This window comes from Pholcus phalangioides, unplaced genomic scaffold (assembly GCF_987345545.1).
Source record: "Pholcus phalangioides strain wild (caught in Gottingen) unplaced genomic scaffold, Ppha-v1.0 ptg000003l_1, whole genome shotgun sequence".
Lineage (NCBI taxonomy): Eukaryota > Metazoa > Arthropoda > Arachnida > Araneae > Pholcidae > Pholcus > Pholcus phalangioides.
Genome location: NW_028301596.1, coordinates 16,166,123 through 16,187,754, shown reverse-complemented (window position 1 = coordinate 16,187,754; position 21,632 = coordinate 16,166,123). Strand labels below are relative to the sequence as shown.

The 21,632-nt window shown below is 36.9% G+C and overlaps 1 protein-coding gene across 1 annotated transcript in view; it reads right to left on the bottom strand.

Moving 5' to 3' along the window:
* The window catches only part of LOC149088166 (beta-scruin-like), a 30,995-nt gene extending 10,694 nt beyond the window's left edge, over nt 1-20,301 (bottom strand). Inside the window, exons 1-10 of the mRNA XM_089245165.1 lie at nt 20,055-20,301; nt 17,542-17,684; nt 17,041-17,157; nt 16,195-16,378; nt 14,792-14,992; nt 13,050-13,270; nt 11,236-11,429; nt 10,362-10,460; nt 2,757-2,861; nt 1,038-1,231 (exon numbers count right to left, since the gene is read on the bottom strand). Coding sequence (XP_089101291.1) covers nt 1,038-1,231; nt 2,757-2,861; nt 10,362-10,460; nt 11,236-11,429; nt 13,050-13,270; nt 14,792-14,992; nt 16,195-16,378; nt 17,041-17,157; nt 17,542-17,680 — 1,454 coding nt within the window. The 5' untranslated portion in view covers nt 17,681-17,684; nt 20,055-20,301. The remainder of the gene's footprint in view (nt 1-1,037; nt 1,232-2,756; nt 2,862-10,361; nt 10,461-11,235; nt 11,430-13,049; nt 13,271-14,791; nt 14,993-16,194; nt 16,379-17,040; nt 17,158-17,541; nt 17,685-20,054) is intronic.
* Nucleotides 20,302-21,632: the final 1,331 nt, after the last annotated feature.

The window sequence follows — 21,632 nt, the reverse complement described above, 5'->3', positions numbered from 1 at the left end:
GGGGGGGGGGGCTCATCCTCTAACAACTTTTTCGCGTGAGAGAGAGAGATGCTCAAGTAGCCTTAAGCACAGGTTTTGATGCCTTGTGATGCCATCTTAATATACATTTGTACAGCATTAATTGAGAATCTGGAAAGCATCTCACATTTCTAAGTATTTAATTCTAATACTTAGCTCTAAATAGCTTGGTGGCCCATGAGTTTTGCTGATATTTGTTATGTGGTCTGCAATGTCTGAAAGGTTGAAGAACCCTGTCTTAGAGCAAACAAATAGCTACTACCTCTCCAGATGAGGAGGGGGAAGTATTTACCAATCTGGGAACCATGTCTCTGATTCTTTTTGTGACAAACTTGACAAGTGCACATAATGGATGCTACATTCATCAAAAGTTGAACTGAAATAAAATCTGCAAACAATGGCCTGGAACTAAACATTTACCAGATGAATTTTATGATGGCCATTTGATGGTTTAGCTAAGGAGTTATTAATTCATTCCTATGAACAGGAAGTACTTTGTTTTTAACTAATGCAAAAGAAATAGTGCAAAAAAATACACCATTGAATATTCAAGATTGGTCGAAGCATGAAAATGGATATTGTTGAAAGATATAACACCAGACTTCACTTATTAAGTGCCATAGGCTATGCTTTAAAAATAGGTTTCCCAACATCATTCTTTCCAGCAGCCAGAATTCTAAAGTGTTTATTCAATGAAATTAACAGCAAAATTAACAATATCGTCAAATGATTTGAATAATAAATCAAATGTTGAACATGAGTTTTCTACATTTTTATTTGAATTTAAATTTAAAAAAAAAAACAGATTAATTTGCTCAATAAAAAAAAATTTAAAAATTTACAATGTCTACAGTAAATTCATTCTATTCTACCTCTACAGAAAAAACCTGGGTCTTTACAGAATAAAAATACTCTATGTGATACATGATTTAAATTTTATGCATCATCAACAAATATCATAAAAAATGATAATTACAGAGACATTTATTATTGCCGAAAAAGAGTACAACAGCTCATACCTTGTTTTCTTGTACAAGTCATCAAGGTATGGAATTAGTCCCATGTTTGGATCAATCTCTGGATCCAGGCATATGTATCTTCTAATCTTATAATATTTATCTTCTTTAGTGACTGTGTAGCCAGGATATTGAGAACCTAATGTCAGATTAACGCAAGAGCTGGAGGTTGTAGGACTGGGTTTGGGTGGCCATGACTGTAACAGTAGAAAATATTTGACAACTACTAAAGAGAACTAAGCAGGGAAAATATAACTTGAAAGTACTTGATTAATCAGGGTAAGCAACACAACACTTAGGCCCATGATACACATGCTACTAAGTAGCACAAAAGAATGCTCCTTTCAAGCATATACTAGCAATGAGATTGGTAAAATTCATGCAAATGTTACTAATAACTTTATTGGTTGCATATACTCAGAAGTGGCATGCTTTCTTGCTACTTAGTAGCATGTGTATCAGAGGCTTTATGCTTCAAGAACATGCTTTTAGAATTTCTAATTAATGTACATAAGAATTTGTTTCGAAAAGCAAACTTCACAAGTAATGGCAAGCAACATTATTTTAGAAAAAGTTTGAACTTTTTTAATTTAATTCAATACAGTATTTTCCTGCATATATATTCCAGATTATATGTTAAAAAAAATTAGTTATAATAATTAATTTATTGTTAAAAATAGAAATTTCTTAATGTATATTGTATGCTGGCACATCTTATCTGATGCTTTTTTCATGAGATGTTAGAATAGAAATGAATATTTTAAAAATTAATTTGTAAAAAATATTTTTTTGAAGATTTATAGATGGGGGTATAAAGATACCAACAGAAAAATCAACATTTTTCTAGCAAAATGTGTGACCAGCAACCCCTTCCATTTCTCTAGATAACATTATTAGTGAATGAAATTTATACATGCATATTATTCATAGTTGCAGACTATACGCAGAAAAACATAATTTTCTTTAGAATAGCAGTTCATTGAATTACAATGCAGGTATCCAGAACTGACTACAAATCATGTAGTAATAATTAGTGTTATTTATTTGCATTGAATGAAAAAACACTTATTAGATGCATACAAAAAATTTTATTGTGGAAAATTAGTAAGTTAAAAAGTTATTAAAGTTGACATACTTAAATTCACAAATCTTATTGAAATGCTTCCTTCTATGACCAGCTTGGCCAAAAATAGTGGAGGGGGAGGGGCAAAATAAGGCTTGCTTCTTGAGCAGCGATATCTAGGAGTGGGAAAGTTTTTAGAAAAGGAGAAAATACCATTATAAAAGTATCGATCCTTACATTAGAGGGAGGTGCAAAATTGCATTCCTCATGCAAATAAAAATTCTGGTTGCAGCCTTGGTGACCAGCACTCATTTCGAGTAACACAATATTTAGAGAAAGCAGGTCCAATACATTATACACAAAGTTCGTAATAAATGGGGAAAAAAATAATACAGAGATGTCTAGATGATCCATGAAGAATGGGTAAGAAAACCTATAGAATTAACAAAAATTTTTATTTTCAGGAAAAATTAAACAAGTTGCATTCCTGAAAAGACAAAAAAAAGTAAAAGAAATAAAATTGCTCTTGTTAAGGGAATTAAGAAAATTCTAGAGCCCTAAATTATGTGAAACTTTACTTTTGTGATTTATATTTTCAAGCAAAAACTGTACATATTTTCCTCTTTTAGGACTGAAAAAATGAAAACAAAAATCATTACCTGAACTTGAACCGTATTTAGTTTCCTGAAATCATCTTCCAAATTCATACCCTGGAGCTGAGGATATTTTCTGTACCGATGTGGAGCTTCAATATCATAGTTCCCCTAATACAAATCATAAAATAATGACAATAGTGAAAAAAGTATAGAACAAAATTATTTGGCTTAATCTGCTGAAAAAAATCTTAGAAATATTATGATTGATAATATTAATACTAATTTAATAACCCCAAATTGATTAATATGTAATACATTACTCCAGCAATACACCTATGTAAAAACACTGAAGGGACCAAAGAAATGTACAGATAAAATAGCCTAAATCAATGTTTCTCAACCTTTCTAAATCCAAGGACCAGTAAAATGTTGGAAATAATTTTACAGACTGCTTATGTCCCATATCATGGGACATTCCTGTATAATTTTGGTTGTACCATTTTTTCTCTCTATATTTGTCCTGTTTTTTCAACGTGGATTTTATTTGAATTTGCAATACTTACTAGAGTTGTGAATACACAACATTTTCATAATAAAGTACATAAATTATTTTATGATAATTACAGCATATTAGTCAGATTCAACATTTTTTCTGCAGTTTTTCAATAATTTCAATAAAAATTAGTGATTGTGCCTACTTCCAGGCAATGTTTCTGATGGCAATTGGTTATGTCCCATATTTTATCCCATTTAAGATCCCACTTTACCATATGAAATATGGTCAACTGACCATTCAAATATTTTTCTTGTGAAATACATTATGTTTACTGCGATTTGTAGCAGCCCTTTATTTTCCCAGGATTCAATGATTTTAGGAGTAATTAGAAAATTGCATTTAAGGGAATAAATTGTATTTTTCGGCAAAATTTAATGATATCCTGTCCCCATATTTGCGATTGCAAGTTCCTGCATTTTCCTTGACGATGTATAGAGATGAAGGTATAGTATGAAGGTATATTTTTAATTGAACCCATATGGATATTACTAATATGAGTTATAACAGTGGAAGAATTTTTCATTCAGTGGAAATTAAATTATTAAGTCTGCCTGCGGACGACTCCTGCCATCATCCCAAACCATAGGCTGAGAAACGCAGGCCTACATTAACGCTATCAAAAAGAGCCATCGCGACTAGAGAGTAATATGATTATATGGATGATTATTATTATAGAGGGTATCATTATGTAGGATTTCCACCGTATAGACCACTACTATATACATTGCTTGAATGTAATTCTATCTATTATTGCTCCCCCCCTCCCCCCTTGCAAGCAGTCAGACTTGATTCTGAAGAAACTGACAATATATGAAGACTACATCATTTTAATATCCTTAAGAGTGTGTCATCAATAACTCACCACACTCAATACGAATTTCCTGCAGCCACAGTGTATCAGAGCATAAACTCCTCAGATTGTGGGGGCCACTTTTTACAAATACAAATACAAATACAAATACAACGCCACAACAGGCAAAATGCCCAACGAGGTGGCTGATAAAAAGATGCCCATAAAAATATGGTTGTCATATGTTTCAAAAATACAGCAACCCAATTAAAAATGCAATTAACACAAATTACAAACAATATATACACATGATAAAATATTATACAATGCCCATAAAGAATACTTATGGTTGTCTTATTCTAAGAATGGATAGCTTCTCGATTTACCCCAACATATTTATCGTATTTCTTTTTAAACGTGTCAATTGTGTTACAATTTACTACCTCCGGGGGTAAGCTATTCCATTTATTAACAACCCTATTGGAGAAAAATTCCCTGCGACACCATAACCTTGCATTGTCCCTCACCAATCGATACTGGTGTCCCCTTGTAAAAGCAGTCGATTGGCGGTGTACTAAAAGTTCATGGTCCATCCTATCCATCCCATTGAAAATTTTGAACACTTCAATCATATCTCCTCGACACCTGCGTTCATCCAATGTAAACATATTCAAAAAATGAAGTCTTTCTTCATAACTCAAGCCCTGTGTGCCAATAAGGACACGCGTAGCTCTTCTCTGCACCCCTTCAACCAAGTCTATGTCCCTCTGTAGGTATGGTCTCCAAAACCTTACAGCATACTCCAGTCCAGGATGAACTAAGCCTCGAAAAAGCGGAAGAATGACTTTAGGAGAACGCGAAGAGACCTTTTTGAAAATGAGACCAAGCATTCTATTCGATTTTTTGACAACCGCTGAACAATGTTCAGAAAACTTAAGTCGCTCGTCAATGAGAATTCCCAAATCGGTGACTCTAGTTGCATCCGGGATAGTGACACCATTCAACTCGTAAGAGAACCGTGGGTTGTTCGAACCAAAATGAGCGACCATGCACTTATCTACGCTAAACGTCATGCTCCATTCATTTGCCCATGCTGCAATCTTGTTTAAGTTGGTCTGGAGCAACTCCCTATCGCTTTCATTTCCGATTACCCCCATTAGCTTCACATCATCTGCGAATTTGCTAGTAATTCCATCGATACCCTGATCGAGTTTGTCGATAAAAAGTGAAAAAAGTATGGGGCCAAGGACACTTCCCTGAGGAACTCCACTTGTGACGTCTGTCCAACCAGAGAATTCCCCGTTCACCATAACTCGTTGCGACCTATCTCTTAACCACGATTCTATCCAATTCAGCAAGTTGCCCCCTATTCCAATCTCGTGTAAACGCTTCAAGAGTTTGCCATGTTGGACCCGATCGAATGCCTTCTGGAAATCAAGGTAAACAACGTCGACATTTTTGCTCTTACCCAAAGCCTTAGTCACGTAATCATAGAAGCAAAGGAGGTTAGTTACACATGACTTCCCCTTCCTGAACCCATGCTGATTATCCGACAATACATTATTCTCGTCTATCCACTTCACAAACTGCCTTTTGATGATAATTTCCAAAATTTTCGAGAGGGAGCTCGTCAAACTCACTGGACGATAATTAGACACCACTTCTCTACTACCCTTCTTAAATATCGGAACAACGTTAGCCAGTTTCCAATCTCTCGGGACGATACCCTCAGCAACACTACTCCTGTATATCTGTGCGACTGGCCCCAACAATTCATTAGCACCTTCCCTGAGAACCCTGGGATAGATATCATCTGGTCCTGGTGCTTTGCTTGCACATACATTTCTTAGAAGATTTAGGACCTCCACGTCTTCCACTTGAATATCGTTGAGCGTATTATTACCCCATGCAACACCCGTATATCGAATATCATTATCTCCATTAAAAACCGACGCGAAAAAGTCATTGAAAGCACTACACATGCCTACATTGCTCTCTACTTTTGAGCCTCCTATCGAGAGGGGGCCAACTGTCCCCTTACATCCATTATTGACGTATTGAAAGAATGATTTTGGGTCAGAGCCAATGTTATCTGCCAACCTAGATTCAACTTGCTTTTTACTATCCCTTATCGCTTTCTTCAACAGTCTTCTTTTATCAGTAAACAATGATAGGTCACCTCGTCCACTTTTATACTCTCTGAATGCTCTTTTCTTTTCAAGATAAAGGTTCCGCACGCTATCCGTGAACCATAGAGGGTGTGATGTACAAACACGCTTTTTTCGAACAAAGGGTATGACGTCGTGCAAAACAGAGGACAGCTTCGTACTAAATTCTTCCCATTGACTTACCACCCCTACTGATTCCAACCGGTCTTTGAAAACTTCCGCTAACCTTCTTCGCAAAACATCAAAGTTAGTTCTCCGAAAACAAGGAACCAGTCTTTTGTTATCAACCTTACCCGAGGAAAAGTTACAGTGAAATCTGACGATACGATGATCACTGTAAGAAAACTCTTCCCCCACCGAAACATGTTCAACTAGATCCTCAGAACTAGTAAGAACTAAATCCAAAATAGCAGTACCCCTAGTGGCTTCTGATACATGCTGATACAAAAAATTTTCGAGCACCAACTTAAGAAAGTCTCTTTCATACTGATTTCCAGATGAAAGGTTCTCCCAATCAATACCTGGGTAATTGAAATCCCCTAGTATGAGAACCCTCTTTCGCTTACACATGTAGGAAATTTCATCATGCATTTTGGCGATATAGTTTTGATCCCTATTCGGTGGATTGTAACAAACCCCAACAATAAGCTTATGACGTCTTTTGTTCTCAAGTTCAACCCATATGGTTTCAATATCACTTCTCTGCACGTTACACTCTCTAGCCTTCAAACATGATTTCACGTATATCAACACTCCACCCCCTTTCCTATCAGATCTATTTCTCAAAAAAGTATCGTATCCGGAGATGTGTAAGAAAGATTCATCCCCATCGTTTGCCCAAGATTCTGTAATGGCTATAAGATCCAAGTCCTCCACAACTATCATAGTTTCTAAAAAATCTTTCTTATTACCCAAGCTCCTGGCATTTATTAACACACATTTTAATTTGCCCGGTGGTTTGTTGTCAATCGAGAAGCCATCCAAGTCAGAGGTGGGTAATTCTCCGTCAGTACTGTTGTGATTATCATTAACTAACCCGCATTCCCGACTACGTGGTCTGGGAGTAAAAAACCTGACCTAAGACTATCGTAAACCTCCCAGACCCCTCTCTTATTTAGATGGATCCCATCCGAACGAAGCCACCTATCGGTAAATGCGGGAAGCTCCAAGAACGTGACCCCAAGTGAGGAGCAAATGTCCTTCAGGCCTATATTGAATTGGTGGATCCTACTCCTATATCCCCTACTACCCCTTGGCAGCACTGGAATCACTGCCACATCTGAACCCCCCTCCCTAGCGGATAATAGTAAATCCCGGTATTCTGACAGAGACTCACTAATATTCGCTCCTACCTGATTTGTTCCCACCCACAGAATCACCCGCAAGGGCAACTTTCGGCGATGAAAAACGTCTCGAACGTTGCCAATCTTCCCCCCAGGAAGACAACAGCGCTCGAAACCCCGAAAATCCCTACACACTCGGTTCCCAAGTTCCCTAACCATAGAATCGCCGATGATTAAACCCCTATCACTATCCCCCTCTACCTCATCCACGACCACCCATTCGCCCTCTAAAATGTCGTTGTTCGTGGAGATTGCTTCTTCATCAACAGGTGGCTCGACGACCAGAGGGTCCGTTATAACCGGGCCCTCTAGCACCCTAACTTTTTCCCGTAAAGCTTCGACCTCGAGTTCCAGCCTTTTTCTATCCAAGCACCCTTTACAATTGAAACTATCAGCTACTATACCCCTAGACCAGGGAAACCTCCCGTCGCAAGCTCTACACAACACTAGTCGAGGTCGAGGCATACTAACACTATTGCTAAAGCTAGATAATAATAATAATACTTAACAATACGAAAATGAGAAACGTTAACTGGAAATTAAAATAATGTAAAATACATTACTATGCAAAATATACGTAAGAGACTATACGAAAAAATTACGTAAAGTAGAATGCTCCGCACTAAATCACGAAGAATAAAATAAATATGTATATAAAGAATACAACACCCTCTAAAAAAAGTATTAAGCTACGAACTACAATTTATACTTATTAGAATTAGCTAACTATCTCAAAACACTAACACTACAACAATAGGCCCAAATGGAAGGAAAACAACGTTATTGAGAGTACCCGGGAAAAAGTATACACTGTTTGCTAACACTAACGTCCAAAAACCTACGAACTTATATCAAAGAAGCGAGCGAACCTGGCGAAAAAACAACGAAAATGAAATGCGAACGAGAAAAATAAATATAAGTCGATCGAAAATACACAATGAAAATTTAAAAAAAAATGAGAGCAATATAAAAAAAAAAAAAAACACTTATCTCACAATCCAACGTGCGCTAAAAAAAAAAAGAAAATCACCGCAGAATATGACCCAACAATAAACAACACGCTAAGTAAAACTCACGAGAACGAAGAAAAACACAAAGAAAGACACAAAATGGCGCACTGGCGTGTCGGTGAGCGGAGCGCGATAATAGCACGTCCGTTCCCAACGACGGCGAAGACACGAGTGACACGAGTTTACCCCTAAATACTTCTCATGTAAGAGCTAATCTCTGTATCATTCCAATTTTAGTATGTGTACTCTCCAAGTGAGTACATATATATATAATAGCACTAAATTACTCCTTTGAGAGCCAAACGTATAGAATGGAAAACAATAATGAAATCAATTTAAACATACTTTCTTTCCCTTTCTCCTTATGAGCCATTACCTTCATTAAATAACACTGCTTAACAAAGACTTTTTTTCATGTTCTTAAGGAAATTTTAATGGTTTTAGGGATGGATATATATATATATATATATATATATATATATATATATATATATATATATATATATATATATATATATATATATATATATATATATATATATATATATATATATTGGAGCTGCTGATTCTGAATCTGCATTGGTTTTGTCAGATTGGCTCTAGTTTTTGAGATGAGGCAAAAATTAAATCTCATTGGCAATACATAAGTAGCATGCAAATACCATTTTGCCTAAAAAAATTTCACAAAAAACATTTGCCAAGGGTTTACAGTATTTATTTATAACACACAGTTTCAATGTGATTTGTATGTTACTTATGTATTATCGTTGAAGTTTAATTTTCATTTTAACTCACAAACTAGAGTCACAATCTGACAAAACTGATGCCAGATTTGGAATCAGCAGCCCCAATGCATCCTAAAATCACTGAAATATCTTTGAGAACAAAATCAGTGTTGAGCAGTGTAATCATTGCTCTAATCTAGTGGTACTCAACCTTTTAGAGTGTGAGCCACTTACATGATTTGATAACCTGTCACATACCACTTAAATGATTTGATAATAACAGCACATAATTTTCTTTTTTTCCAATTTTAAATAATGACGATTTTAAAACACAAAAACCAGTAACATCATTTTCCACTGCTTCTCTATTTTGGCTAAAGGCTCTATTTCAGGTCAGTCGTTACTCTATTGAGGTCTGACTAACATTTTTATCAATTAAAAATCATACAAGATTTTAGGTCACGAGCCACCTCAGATGAATCTGAGGGGTCAATGATTGAGCATGTATGTTTTAATGCATTGATAGAGCTATAAACAACACAATAGACAAAAATTACCAAATAATAACATATTTATCAAACTATCTGAATCGATTGAGACAGAGACCCATTCAAATCCAAACATGAAAACTGTTCTTTTTTTTAAATTTTGTCACATATTGTGTCATGAAAAGGCTATACATTCCATCCCTTTCTTGATCTCAGATCTTGCACATTTTTACTTTTGCAAAACTTTTGACACTACACTACCACTAAACCAAACATGCACATCGTCCATATTCCCACCTTCCATATTCCAGAACTTCGAACAAATTAGTACATGTTCGAATGTGCATGTCCGTGTTGTGAACCAAATGTAAAGTTTGTTTGTGTAATGTTTGTCATGTAGTGCTGCCATCAACTTTTCTAACCATGAGTGAAGTGTAATGATTGAAGATTTTATTGCTGTAAGCCTGTTGATTTCTGTGAGACTTTATAACAATTAGATTGGCTTTTCACACTGTCAAAAGCAGTATACTGGAATTGCACAAGTAAGTAGATATCAATAATAAGTAAATAAGTATCAAAAGTGCTCACCTCGTCACTTGGCATTTGACTTGATCTGGCCTTGTGTCCTCGATAAGCTGCTTGAATTTTCGTAGCTGCTGCATCCAAAACTGGACGTGTGGAACTCATCTACCAGAAAGATGAAAGAAGAAACTTCATATATAACTCTGGATTATCATCATCATTTATATTCTTCTATCACAGCCAGCTTCAACTTGTTGATTGCGAGTACCATGGTGCTCTCCAATGCACCAAGAGTGCTTTATGCTTATGTCTGGTTTTGCGCTTGCAAGCACTTCATCAAAGCTTTAACTAAACAGCCTGTGAAAATTACATCCGAGGATTAAAATTGTAGAGGCGATAGGGGTGTTCCTCATTCAATGATGGGCATAAGCAGTGCTTGTAACTCAATAAAAGTTGGAAACCCCTGCTCTATCAGTTATATGGTGAATGAAAATTTGAAATTTATAATTAAAAAAATAGTTTTTATTCAGTTTATGACATCCAGCTGCGGATCTATAAATAATAAATCATCAACATATGCACATTTTCTATACTAGAAACATTCCAATAAGTAAAACTAAGAGCACAGAAATTAAAAAGCCTTCTTATGCCACTCCAAACCAGTGATTCACAATGTGGGCGTTAACGGCCCCTGGGGGCAATGGAATGTTCCAGGGGGCGGAAGAAGCTACGGGTATAACATGGGATCCTATGGATGAGATTGCGTTGGAGGTAATGGGAGAAAAAAATTTCTGAAGAAGGGGGGCGATGGGACAAAAAAGGTTGGGAAACTATGCTCTAAATAATACTTGTAATACAAAATAATGAATGTGAAAAAAAACTAGTTTTAATTCTCTCAATGCACAATTTTTTCTATATAACAAACTCATTTTCCTCTCACCATTTGTGCGGCAATATCTGCATGAACACCCTTTGAGGTGTCCGGGAGCAAACCAACAGCTGCACTACCAACCAATGGTTTAGGAAGTGAGGCTCCCTCCTTTGTCTGACCAAAGTCTTTATCAAATATATCGTTTTCTGTGAGAGCTTCGCTGGTCACGCTGCTCATACCGCCCATAAGATACACGTAAGATGCTAAAAATAACAATAACCAAGAAATAATGATCTGTTATACATCCAACTGTTTATTATTTTAATGATGTTATTCCCTAAGTAACTATAACTAATGATAGTCAATGAAAGTCTTACTGAACATCACTTTATTCAATAAAAAATTCTGATGTTCATTAAAAGTTTAAGATAATTTAGTTTTAGTGTTGTGCTCAATTTTTAATTTTAGATAACAGCTTAAGTGCCTATTACAGGGCTGGAAAAAAATGAACTTCAGAAAATTTTTTGTTATACTCGCACCCAAAATAAGAAATTATGCATAGAAAATTTTACGCTTCAATGCAAATTTTTTAACCATCACAACAATCTTGTATCTGGGACTCGTAAAGCATATGAATGACTATTTTTCATATTTGAGTGATAAAACACACAAAATATTAAATAATATTCACAAAAATTTCAAAAATAAACTACATGGTGTAAACTACTACTGATGAAATGTTGCTCATTTCAAAGGGGAGTTAATAAGCACAACCTGCAGAATTCAGGGCTCAGAAAACCCCCATAAAATTTTTGAACTGCAGAGAAACAATCTCAAAATCAATGTATCGTGTGCGCTTTTTGATGTGATATGGTCTTTGGGACATTTTTCCACTCAAGCAACAAAAGCAGCACATGCAGAAGTGCTCTGATTTTTTTTGTCACATTCTATTTAGGCTACATACTTTTCTAGTACTTTATAAATTCTTGTACGTGTACGAACAGATTGAAAATAAGGACATTTGACCTAGACAACCTGTATTTCAAGTTGAAATACAGAGTTCAGTCAACTTCAAAGAGACAAAAATGTTATTTAAAAGGATTATTTTTAATGAATTTTTATACCTCAATTTCCTGCCTATAATTCACAGACACAATTTTTGCTACCTTGAGGGGAAAAAATGTGTGTGTATATATAAATATATATATAATTCACAGTGGCGTATAATAAGAATGTGAAAATTTCATTCATCAAATAATGAAATCTTAAGGAATATTGAAGGTTGAAACAAACAAGGCTTTTGTGGCTATTAAGTAAAGGTAAGTTCAAAGATTTTGAATTTTTTGACATGACAAAGTTTCGCATGGGTGGCAAACAAAATGTTGGAAGACAAATTTTCCATCACATCACCTAAAAAACCAGAAAACTTACAATTTCACTTTAATGTTAAAGGCTGTTTGTCATGTCATGGTTTAAAAAATATTTATTTTTCTACTCACATCTACACTCCATATATAAATATTAAAAGAAAATTCTAAAAATTAATTTTTTTAATATTTATTTCTATTTAAAGAAAATCTTACAAAATAAAAGCAACAGATAAAACACAGCAGTATTCAATCCACACTGTGAGAAATTTCTTTCTTTATTTTTAAATAAGGTACTCAAGAATAACCACAACATTCTCAATTCATACAAAAACTACATTACATCGTAAGTCGTGTATACATATATTTCGCCTCTGAAAGAAAAATGATAGAATAAAAACCTTCAAAACTTTAAAGAAAACTTTCTAATAAATAATTTTGTAATGAAGACAAACCAAAGAAATTCATTGTATAAATCAACACACGAAGGCGAATGTAATTAGAGCATGAACTCACCGATTTTCGCAACTGCCATAGAATGCTTTGGTGTCTGCATATTGAAGCAGGGATGCCATTTGTTATCAGACCGTGTGTAGGCATATACAGAATCACTGCTAATAAGAGTGCCATCGGCATTGAGGTTTTTTTCGACTCCACCCCAGACCCATACTTCTCTTTTGATGGTGGTAGCGGAAGCAAATGCAAGTGGCTCTGGAAGAGACATCCGTCCAAACCAGCTTAAAAAAAAAGACACAGAATCATAGTTATTTTAAGATGTTTGTATCAGATATATGTTTGATGAATGAAACCTGCTAAAACTGACAAATGTTGTTTGTATTAAAAATTTTTTGGATATCATTGTACATTTACAAGGCATATAACAAATATATGAGTAAATACGGAATAAAAATCAGATCATATGAGTGGCAATGCATAAATAAAAAGCAAAACTTTTCTGTTTGATGCATTTTTAATAGTAATTCCTAATAGTTATATACTCCCTGATACATAGTAAAGGTAATTTTTCTCGTTATGGGGTCTACCATAAATTTAATTCTAGATAATGTAATAAGATAAACTTGAATGTTTAAAAACCCTTAGAAAACAAATATATTTTTTTGGGACTTCAGTATTGAAATTTTAAGTAATAAAAATTTCATTTACTGTCAACCCTGATATACCACTACGATTGGTTACACAGAATGTTGATACTATAATGAGTTTTGATTGATATCAGATCATGGTTGAACCTATTGTATAACTCCTATATACAGACTATCATTTTTTTCATTGAAAATTTATGGCATTAAATTTGAAAAGCAGATCGCAGCACCAGCAAGAAAACGAAAAAAGCACATCTATGATAGAGTTACCAGATTCGAAAGGAGGACGCCTGCCCATCCACCCTTAGTGATGTCACATATCCCAATTTTTGCAATAGATGGTGCCATTATTCTGACAAATAAAACCAGCAACAACAATAATTTTCCCCAACTTCAAACAGAACTGCTAAAAAAAGCAGTTACAGAAAAATTCTGGGGATTTCGACAGCTATTGGTGAATGCGTGTGGGGGGAAAAAACACAAAAATACTCATATCAATGAAGAAATGTGTGTTTCAATATGAAGAAAAAAAATTTTCCTCAGATAAAAAAGAAAAATTATTCCAGAAACCTGAAAAGAAGGACGAAAGCACTAATTTTCCAAAACGTAGGAGGATGCTTGAAATGACATCAAGAAGAAGGATGTTTGGTAACCCTAATGTATGGTAACATAAATACATCTACATTTATTTTTTGTTTTTATTTGTCTTTTTACAATTACATAATGATATTTATGTACTGACAAAAAAATTTATCAGACTTTTATATCAGACATATATTATCACACTTAGATATTCAGATATTTTGTTATATCAGACTTTTACTGTTCTGAAAACTAAATTCTCATAAGGGGCTGTTCAAGTATTACGAAAGCAAATTTTTAGCCATTTTTGACCCCCCCCCCCCCCCACGTCAGCAAAATTTCATCATCAGCTCTGCCCCTCTGAATCGTAACTCATATTTTCATAAAGGGTGTTTGATGACGTAAGCATTATCCAACCCCCCCCCCCACTTCTCATCAAAAGTCAGCAAATCGGAAACCCCCCCCCCCCATCGATGATGACGTAATACTTGAGAACGGCCCCTAACTTAATCACTGATAGCAGATTAAGATAGATAGGCAGCTAAATTCCTTTACTAAATGTAACTGAATTACCTCAACTGGTCTTTATCGTAGTAATAAACTCTATCCGATACATAGTACGAGGTTGAATGCTCTTCTTTTGATAAACCTCCCATCACAAAAATTGACATATCCAGGGTTGCAATAGCCATGCCCATCAATGGCTCAGGCAACGCTCGTACAACAGTCCATTGATCTACGGTGGTATCATAAGTTTCAACAGCTGCAAGAATCCTTCATTGAAAAAAAGGAGGGTATTAGATTATCCTTTATTACCAGATATAGCACCACATATATGACCACAGAGAAAGAAACAGTTTCCATGCATTTCTATCCATCAGAAAAAAAGAGAAACTTATTACAGTGATACTTGATTATAATAAAATCACTCTCTACAACTATTTTTTTAAATCTTGTTTGGAATTGCCTATAGTCTAACATTAAACTCCCCTCAATACAATGTCCTTTACCATACTAAATCTCTTTTAAATGATATTTTTATCAGAGGTCACTGATCACTACAACATAGATTGTAGTAGTAGTAGATACAGTGATTTCTCACATATGTGTCATGCATATAATAGTGCAATAGACCTCTGGTCGCAGTGATAGGTTCTGTGGAACCACCCACCCATAAGTCTATGTGCCATGCGAGGGAACAAGGAAAAAATATGCATAAGTGACAGAGCCGTATAAGTGAGAGGGTGTATAAATGAAAAATCACAATATTTTGGTTGAAACTGCCTTCCATATATTTTTAAATTCCTAATCAGCTTTTGTTTTTCTAAGGGTGTCTGATAACATCAGTAATTCGTGTAACTGGCTTCCTGAAGGTGTTGCAAAGCTATATTTTTTAGTAGTAGCACACAAAAGTGTGATATGGTAAACTTCTTTACAGGGGCAAAATGTCCAACTGAATTTTATTGATCAATTATAATACTCATATTTTAGATGTGAATAGAATATATAAGTGCATTTTCTGGTGGTACCAATTTAGAAGAGATGCCATGAACACCATAAGTTTGGTGATGCATAATGGTAATGTTAATTCTTGTCATAGTAATAATCCCTCTATAGTTTATAGCAATATTTTTTCCTTGTGATACACAGAGTATCATTATATTCACTACATCCGGAACATAATGAGTTTGCCCATCATGAATTTTTTACACACACTGAATATTATAAACAAGAAAACCAATGCATAAGCCATCAACACATTGACCTGTTGACATTAATTTGCATTAAAGTGGAAAACGGTAGAAAAACTATTGGTGTGTTTATACAATAAAATGCTTTTATTGTGATTGGGAGTCGCTTCGTTGAAAATCAATACTATTTTACCTTTAAAAATTATGCCTAAAGGGTACGATATGTGTGGAAATTACGTATACATATAATGATGGAAATTTGCACTTATTACAATTTGTACTCACTGGCCTCCATCACTTCTGCCGCCAATCGCAAACAAATTCAAGTTAACAGCACAGAGCCCATGGCAAGCTCTGCAATAATGCATGTCAGAGCGCTTCCGCCACCTTTTTGAAATTGGGTTAAGCATAAAAACAGTCCTAGTTGCAACCATGTCACCATTTTGAACATAAAACTGAGAATAACCACCTGCAATGAAATTTATCCATCCGTTTTATGCTCACATGTGAGAGGGAACATTAAATAACGTATTCAGCAACTAAGATATACATCTGTATACATGCTAGGAAATACTGAATTCTAGGAAAAACAAAAATTGAATGTGTGAAATTTTTGTAAATGCATTGAGTGAAACCTTTACTCTTTTCACAAGCACGTGTCACGTGACAGCGCAGGGAAAAATCTATTGTCTGGGCATGTATATTTTTTTGACCACAAGCTTGACCCGAACATACAAAATATTGATTCGGCTACGTAAATTTTTGAAGATTTGTCCAGCCCTGGTACAGCATTTAATCCTTTCGGCGATTTTATAAATTTCGCCAATCCGCTTCATAACTGATACAGTGGAAATAACAAAACCCTCTGTAAAATGCTCCCATATTTTTTCAAGACTTTTTTTCCAATTTCGTGCAGGTGATAATGCTCCTCCCCTCCTCAAACTCTAAAAACAGTAAATCCTGAGGGAAAAACAATAGTCTATATTTTTCTGTTATTTATACTATACACATATTCCAATACCCTGAAAAGGTACGGGAAAAATATACATTTCAAATATTGAGTTTTTAGAAAAAAAATGGAACAATTCAAGTTATGCAAACGTTACAATCCCAGAATCTCAATTGCCTTACCTGTAACATAAACCATGTCATTACAAAAGACGGCAGCATGGTAATTTCTCGGTTCTGGCATGTATCCGGCAAAAAACCATTTATTTTTGGAAACATCATACACAAACATGGATGCACCTGTGTAGGAAATAATAAACAACTAGAAAAGAGTAAACATCTGTGATAATAAGAGCTATAAATGAACTTCAACAGACTTGAGGAGTTTGCTAATCTGAAGGAGATACAAAATACTATCCAGCGTATAGCAATTTTGGATTCGCTTGTATTTTAATGATATATTCATGTCTACCATGCTCCCAGAAGGATGGGGTGACAGGGCCTTGAGCCATTTTGTTCATTTTTTGTTTTTTCTCTCTATAAATTCACTATAGAAGGGCAAATGAAAATCTGGTCAGAGGGTCCCCGCAAAGGATCCTAGTCCCCTGCTGCAGATGTGGGAGCCATGATGTTCACATATCTTGCAATCTCAATATTATAGCTAGCTGCAATTAGAATACATACTAAGTTCGTAATCCTTTGGATTAAGAGGATCGATGCCACCAAGAAGTAGAACAACATTGCTCTGCTCATCTCTCAACTGGCTGATGACTGGTACTGGGAGAGTTGTAGACGTTCTCGTGCGCCAATCCTTGGATATCATTATCCTAAAAAATATATATATATATATATATAATATGGGAAGTATGAAGGGAAAAAACCATCCCACTGAACAATATTATAACTATGATTTCGCTAGCCAAATTTTTGTCAAATTGGTCTCATTTATTTTTAATAATACTTCACCTTGACGCTTTGGATCTTAATAATATTTCATAGGCAATTGGAATGTTTTTCACACAAGTCAACCTACTACCTTTATCTTTAATTTAGTGTCATTTTCAATTCTTACTATCCTCAGTGTTCATGCTCACTATACTTGAATATGCATCCTTGGCTCGTTAATTTTTTTTTTTCAAAGGCAAATATTCACTAATATGATCTAAACACTTATGTTCTTAACAGGAAGCAATATACCAGTGAAAGAAAGCCTAGTTTCTAACCAAAATATGTGCCACTGGAAATTGTGTCCTACAACGATCATCAGTTGTTACATTCGTTGAATTTTGGGTTATTGTGTGTACATTTTATGGGTATCCAATTTTTTTTTAGTAATTTTTCGGGTGGTCATTTGTGATTTGTATGATGTTGAGCATGTTTGCCAGTTAAAAAAATTCTGGTTCACCAAGGGTTGAAAACCTTGACGCAATCGCGAATCACCAATTTGGCGGCCTTGCATACGTGGTTTGGAAAGATCATGAACTTTGTGAGCCTTGTTGGAGCAGGACAATTTCAACAGTATCAATAGGCCCATGAGCCAGGAACCGTCTTAAACATAGGCAGGTGCAAGGGCAATTGTCCCCTGTTCCCTTGTTATGTACAAAAATTGAGCTGCTGTATAGTCGTGTGATCACAGTGACAGACTCGCATCTTGAGAACTAGGCTTCAAACCCCATCAGCAGCACCCAGAGTTTGTTCATTGTGGTTCCCAATACTTGTATTCACCACCTCTTCTACTCACCACTATCTACTTGTAAGCAGATCTACCCATAAAAGTCTCTCCACAGAGAGCAACGGACCCACAACACTGCAAATATTCAATCATATTTCACTAACAGTTTAATGCGAGATGGCAGCACTACAAATTCATTCACAACCTCAGACATGCACTAAGATTGTTAGGCTAAAATTTATTCGGAAGCAAATTGCCTGTGGCGCTAGACCTGTAGAGTGAGACATGGCCGAGGCTATGTCCTATGGGAGAAATAAACACATTATCTCGAGGGGTTGGGCCATGGTGATAGACTGGAATTGTGAATGGTTTGAAAGAAAGGGGGAAAAGTAGAAAAATTGTGTATTGGCATAGGCAGGAGGACAGAGATGCCTTCCGTTACACCCCGTCAGTGATTCGCATCCTCCATACGAAGAATCTATACCCACTTAGGGTTTTAAGCGCATCATGGGGCCCTCTCAGGTAAAGATTTTTCTCAGCCCCCCCCCCCACCTGTCCACAAATGCTTGCTTTCCAATTTATGGAACAGCTATAGCAATTACCTTATTCCTTTAGTGATTTCCTTTCTAGCTTGTTGGTTTGCCGTTTTCTTTCATTTTGACGCGTTTTTTTCTACAGGATGTTACCAATATTATTCCTCCCGTTTTTGGGTTGGTATTTCGTCCTAAATCATAACTCCTTTTCATTCTAGGCAACTTCTCTCTCATCATGGTTTCGGTCAATTTTCTCCCCAAAAGGAAAAAATCGCCATAATGGATTATATAGCTGTTCCTTAAACTTGAAAATCTTAACCAGATCTCATTATCATGAGTTCCCCTGAATGAATGAACGCAGGGGCTCTGACACCAGACTTATCCTGTTGCCGAGATCTCTTCCAGCCCAGCTTCGTGGCAGAGTCTGGGGCAAAGTGAGTACACCTAACAGTCTGAGCGTGTAGCTAGTATTGTGTTTGATATTTCAGTGCTGCCATTTATACTTCAAATTGGGAGTGAAGCGTAGTGATAGAATATTTGTAACGTTGTAGGCCTGTTGCTCTCTGTGGCGAGACTTTTTAACGGGGAGATCGGCTCGCATTCGCGCCTTGAAGCTGGAAACCACAGAGAACCAACTTCAACCGACCACCACTGTGGCTCGAATCCGGTTCCTCGCGATGCGAGTCCGTCACTATGACCATTCGACCACCACAGCGGAGAGTGGTCATAGTCCATGAGTACCCCCTGGGAAGGGCCGCAACTAGATGCTTGGTCAGCCGAAGCAATCACACATTTTGGCACCCCCCCCCCCGCCATGTTGAAGTGTAAACGGTGAAATTTACGCCCCGTCTGGTCCGGCGCCCCCCCCCCCCCCCAGTTGCGGTTGGGCTCATATGCGATAAGAAGGCACTGCCCTGGGTAAAGTGATTCATCGGGTAGCGGGGCTCTTACCTGGTCGAAAGTACCCAGAAAGTGAATATTTAAATACTCACTTTCGTCACTGTCTTGGTACAGAATGCCATTGTTATGGGTCCCTGAGGGAACGAGGGACCCTTGCCAGAAGTCAAGCAAATTAATCAGAGAATTCAAGGAACCACAGGCTACCAATCAACATACGGATTTCCTCATCCGGGATCCATCTGAAACGGATCCTCGCAATGCAGAGCCGATTTCGTATTGCTACCAAACATTCCTACGAAACGTTTACTTTCTTTGAAGTTCAAAGCCAGACGACTTTAACGTCAATGATATGATTGAGGCAGAAAAACTCATTGACCATATTACTCACGGTTATGGGACATACTAGTATTTTCTGATCGAGAAGACCATATTCCTTCAAGGAAAAAAGCAATCAAACAAGAATGTCATAAATGATTCCAAAGCATGGGCTGAGATAAGTATAAAGGGGGACCTTTACGGCCGTCCCAAGAGCATCACGGGCCCCCGGGCCATGTGGTTTTTCTGAGGCCCTACCTGATAAATTCTAGAAAAATTTTACCAGATCTCATTTTTGTGAGGGCCCATGCGTTAAGACGACACTGGGGGACGTGGGGTGCCAAAGATACGAAAGCATAGGGTCGAATATGAGGAGGGCACCTTTAAAGATGGGGGGGGACCTAATATATATGTATATCACATCTCCTATAAGAGTGGGGGCTGACAAGGCTCTCTGAAAAAGTTCCTGTTGATGGAGTTCCAATGGATGCCCTGGGGGTGTGTCAAGGCCGACTCAACACTAGGCCAACGAAGCTAGACGTCCCGTGGCTTTATCCGTCCGACCTCTATTGCATATTGTGTGAAAATACATTCTCTACGAATATCAATAATATTCCCTGTGTGCAAATGTAAATATATTTTCTACGTTCATCCCCAGCAGGCTGGGCCGTCTTAAAAGCATCACGAGCCCCCTGGCCAAGTGAATTTCCTGAGGCCCCATCTAGCAAATTCTCAAAAATTCAGTCGGTTCTCATTTTCGTCCCGCAAGGGACAGAGCGCGGGCCATGTTTGGTGTTATGGGTTCTCATTTTCGTGAGGGCTCCCTTCTCTTGAGACTCATGCGTTAAAACGGCACTTCCAGCAGGTCAAACGGAATGTATTGTAGCATGTGACCAAACTCATCTAGTCAGCCCGGAGGAATAAAGACATGTGCTTTTAGCTTCATTGGCCTTGAATTGAGTCTGCCGTGGGTGGGTCCCGTGGACCTGTCCTTCATGGGTGGCCCTCCTGGCCCGGATGTCGACGGGTTTCTCCAGCACGGTTTAGTCAGCATAATTCCCCTCCGGCGACAGAGTGGGAACTATGTTCTGGTTGGGGGTGCGTGACAAGTCCGGGGGCATAGGCATGATCCCCACATCCTGCAGCAGAGGCCCCCCCCCCCCAGGCTGCGATTTTTGGTGGGCCTCCAAAGCAGAATTTGGTATTTATGTATTATCCGTACTGGGAAATTAATTTCCAGTAATGGTACCAGTGGCATTAGAGCTTGAGGGGCGATGGGTACTCGAGCGCCCACAGTATTTTGTAGCAGCGAATTGAGCGTTCGTCCCTCCACCATTATTACAGTTGAATCCCGT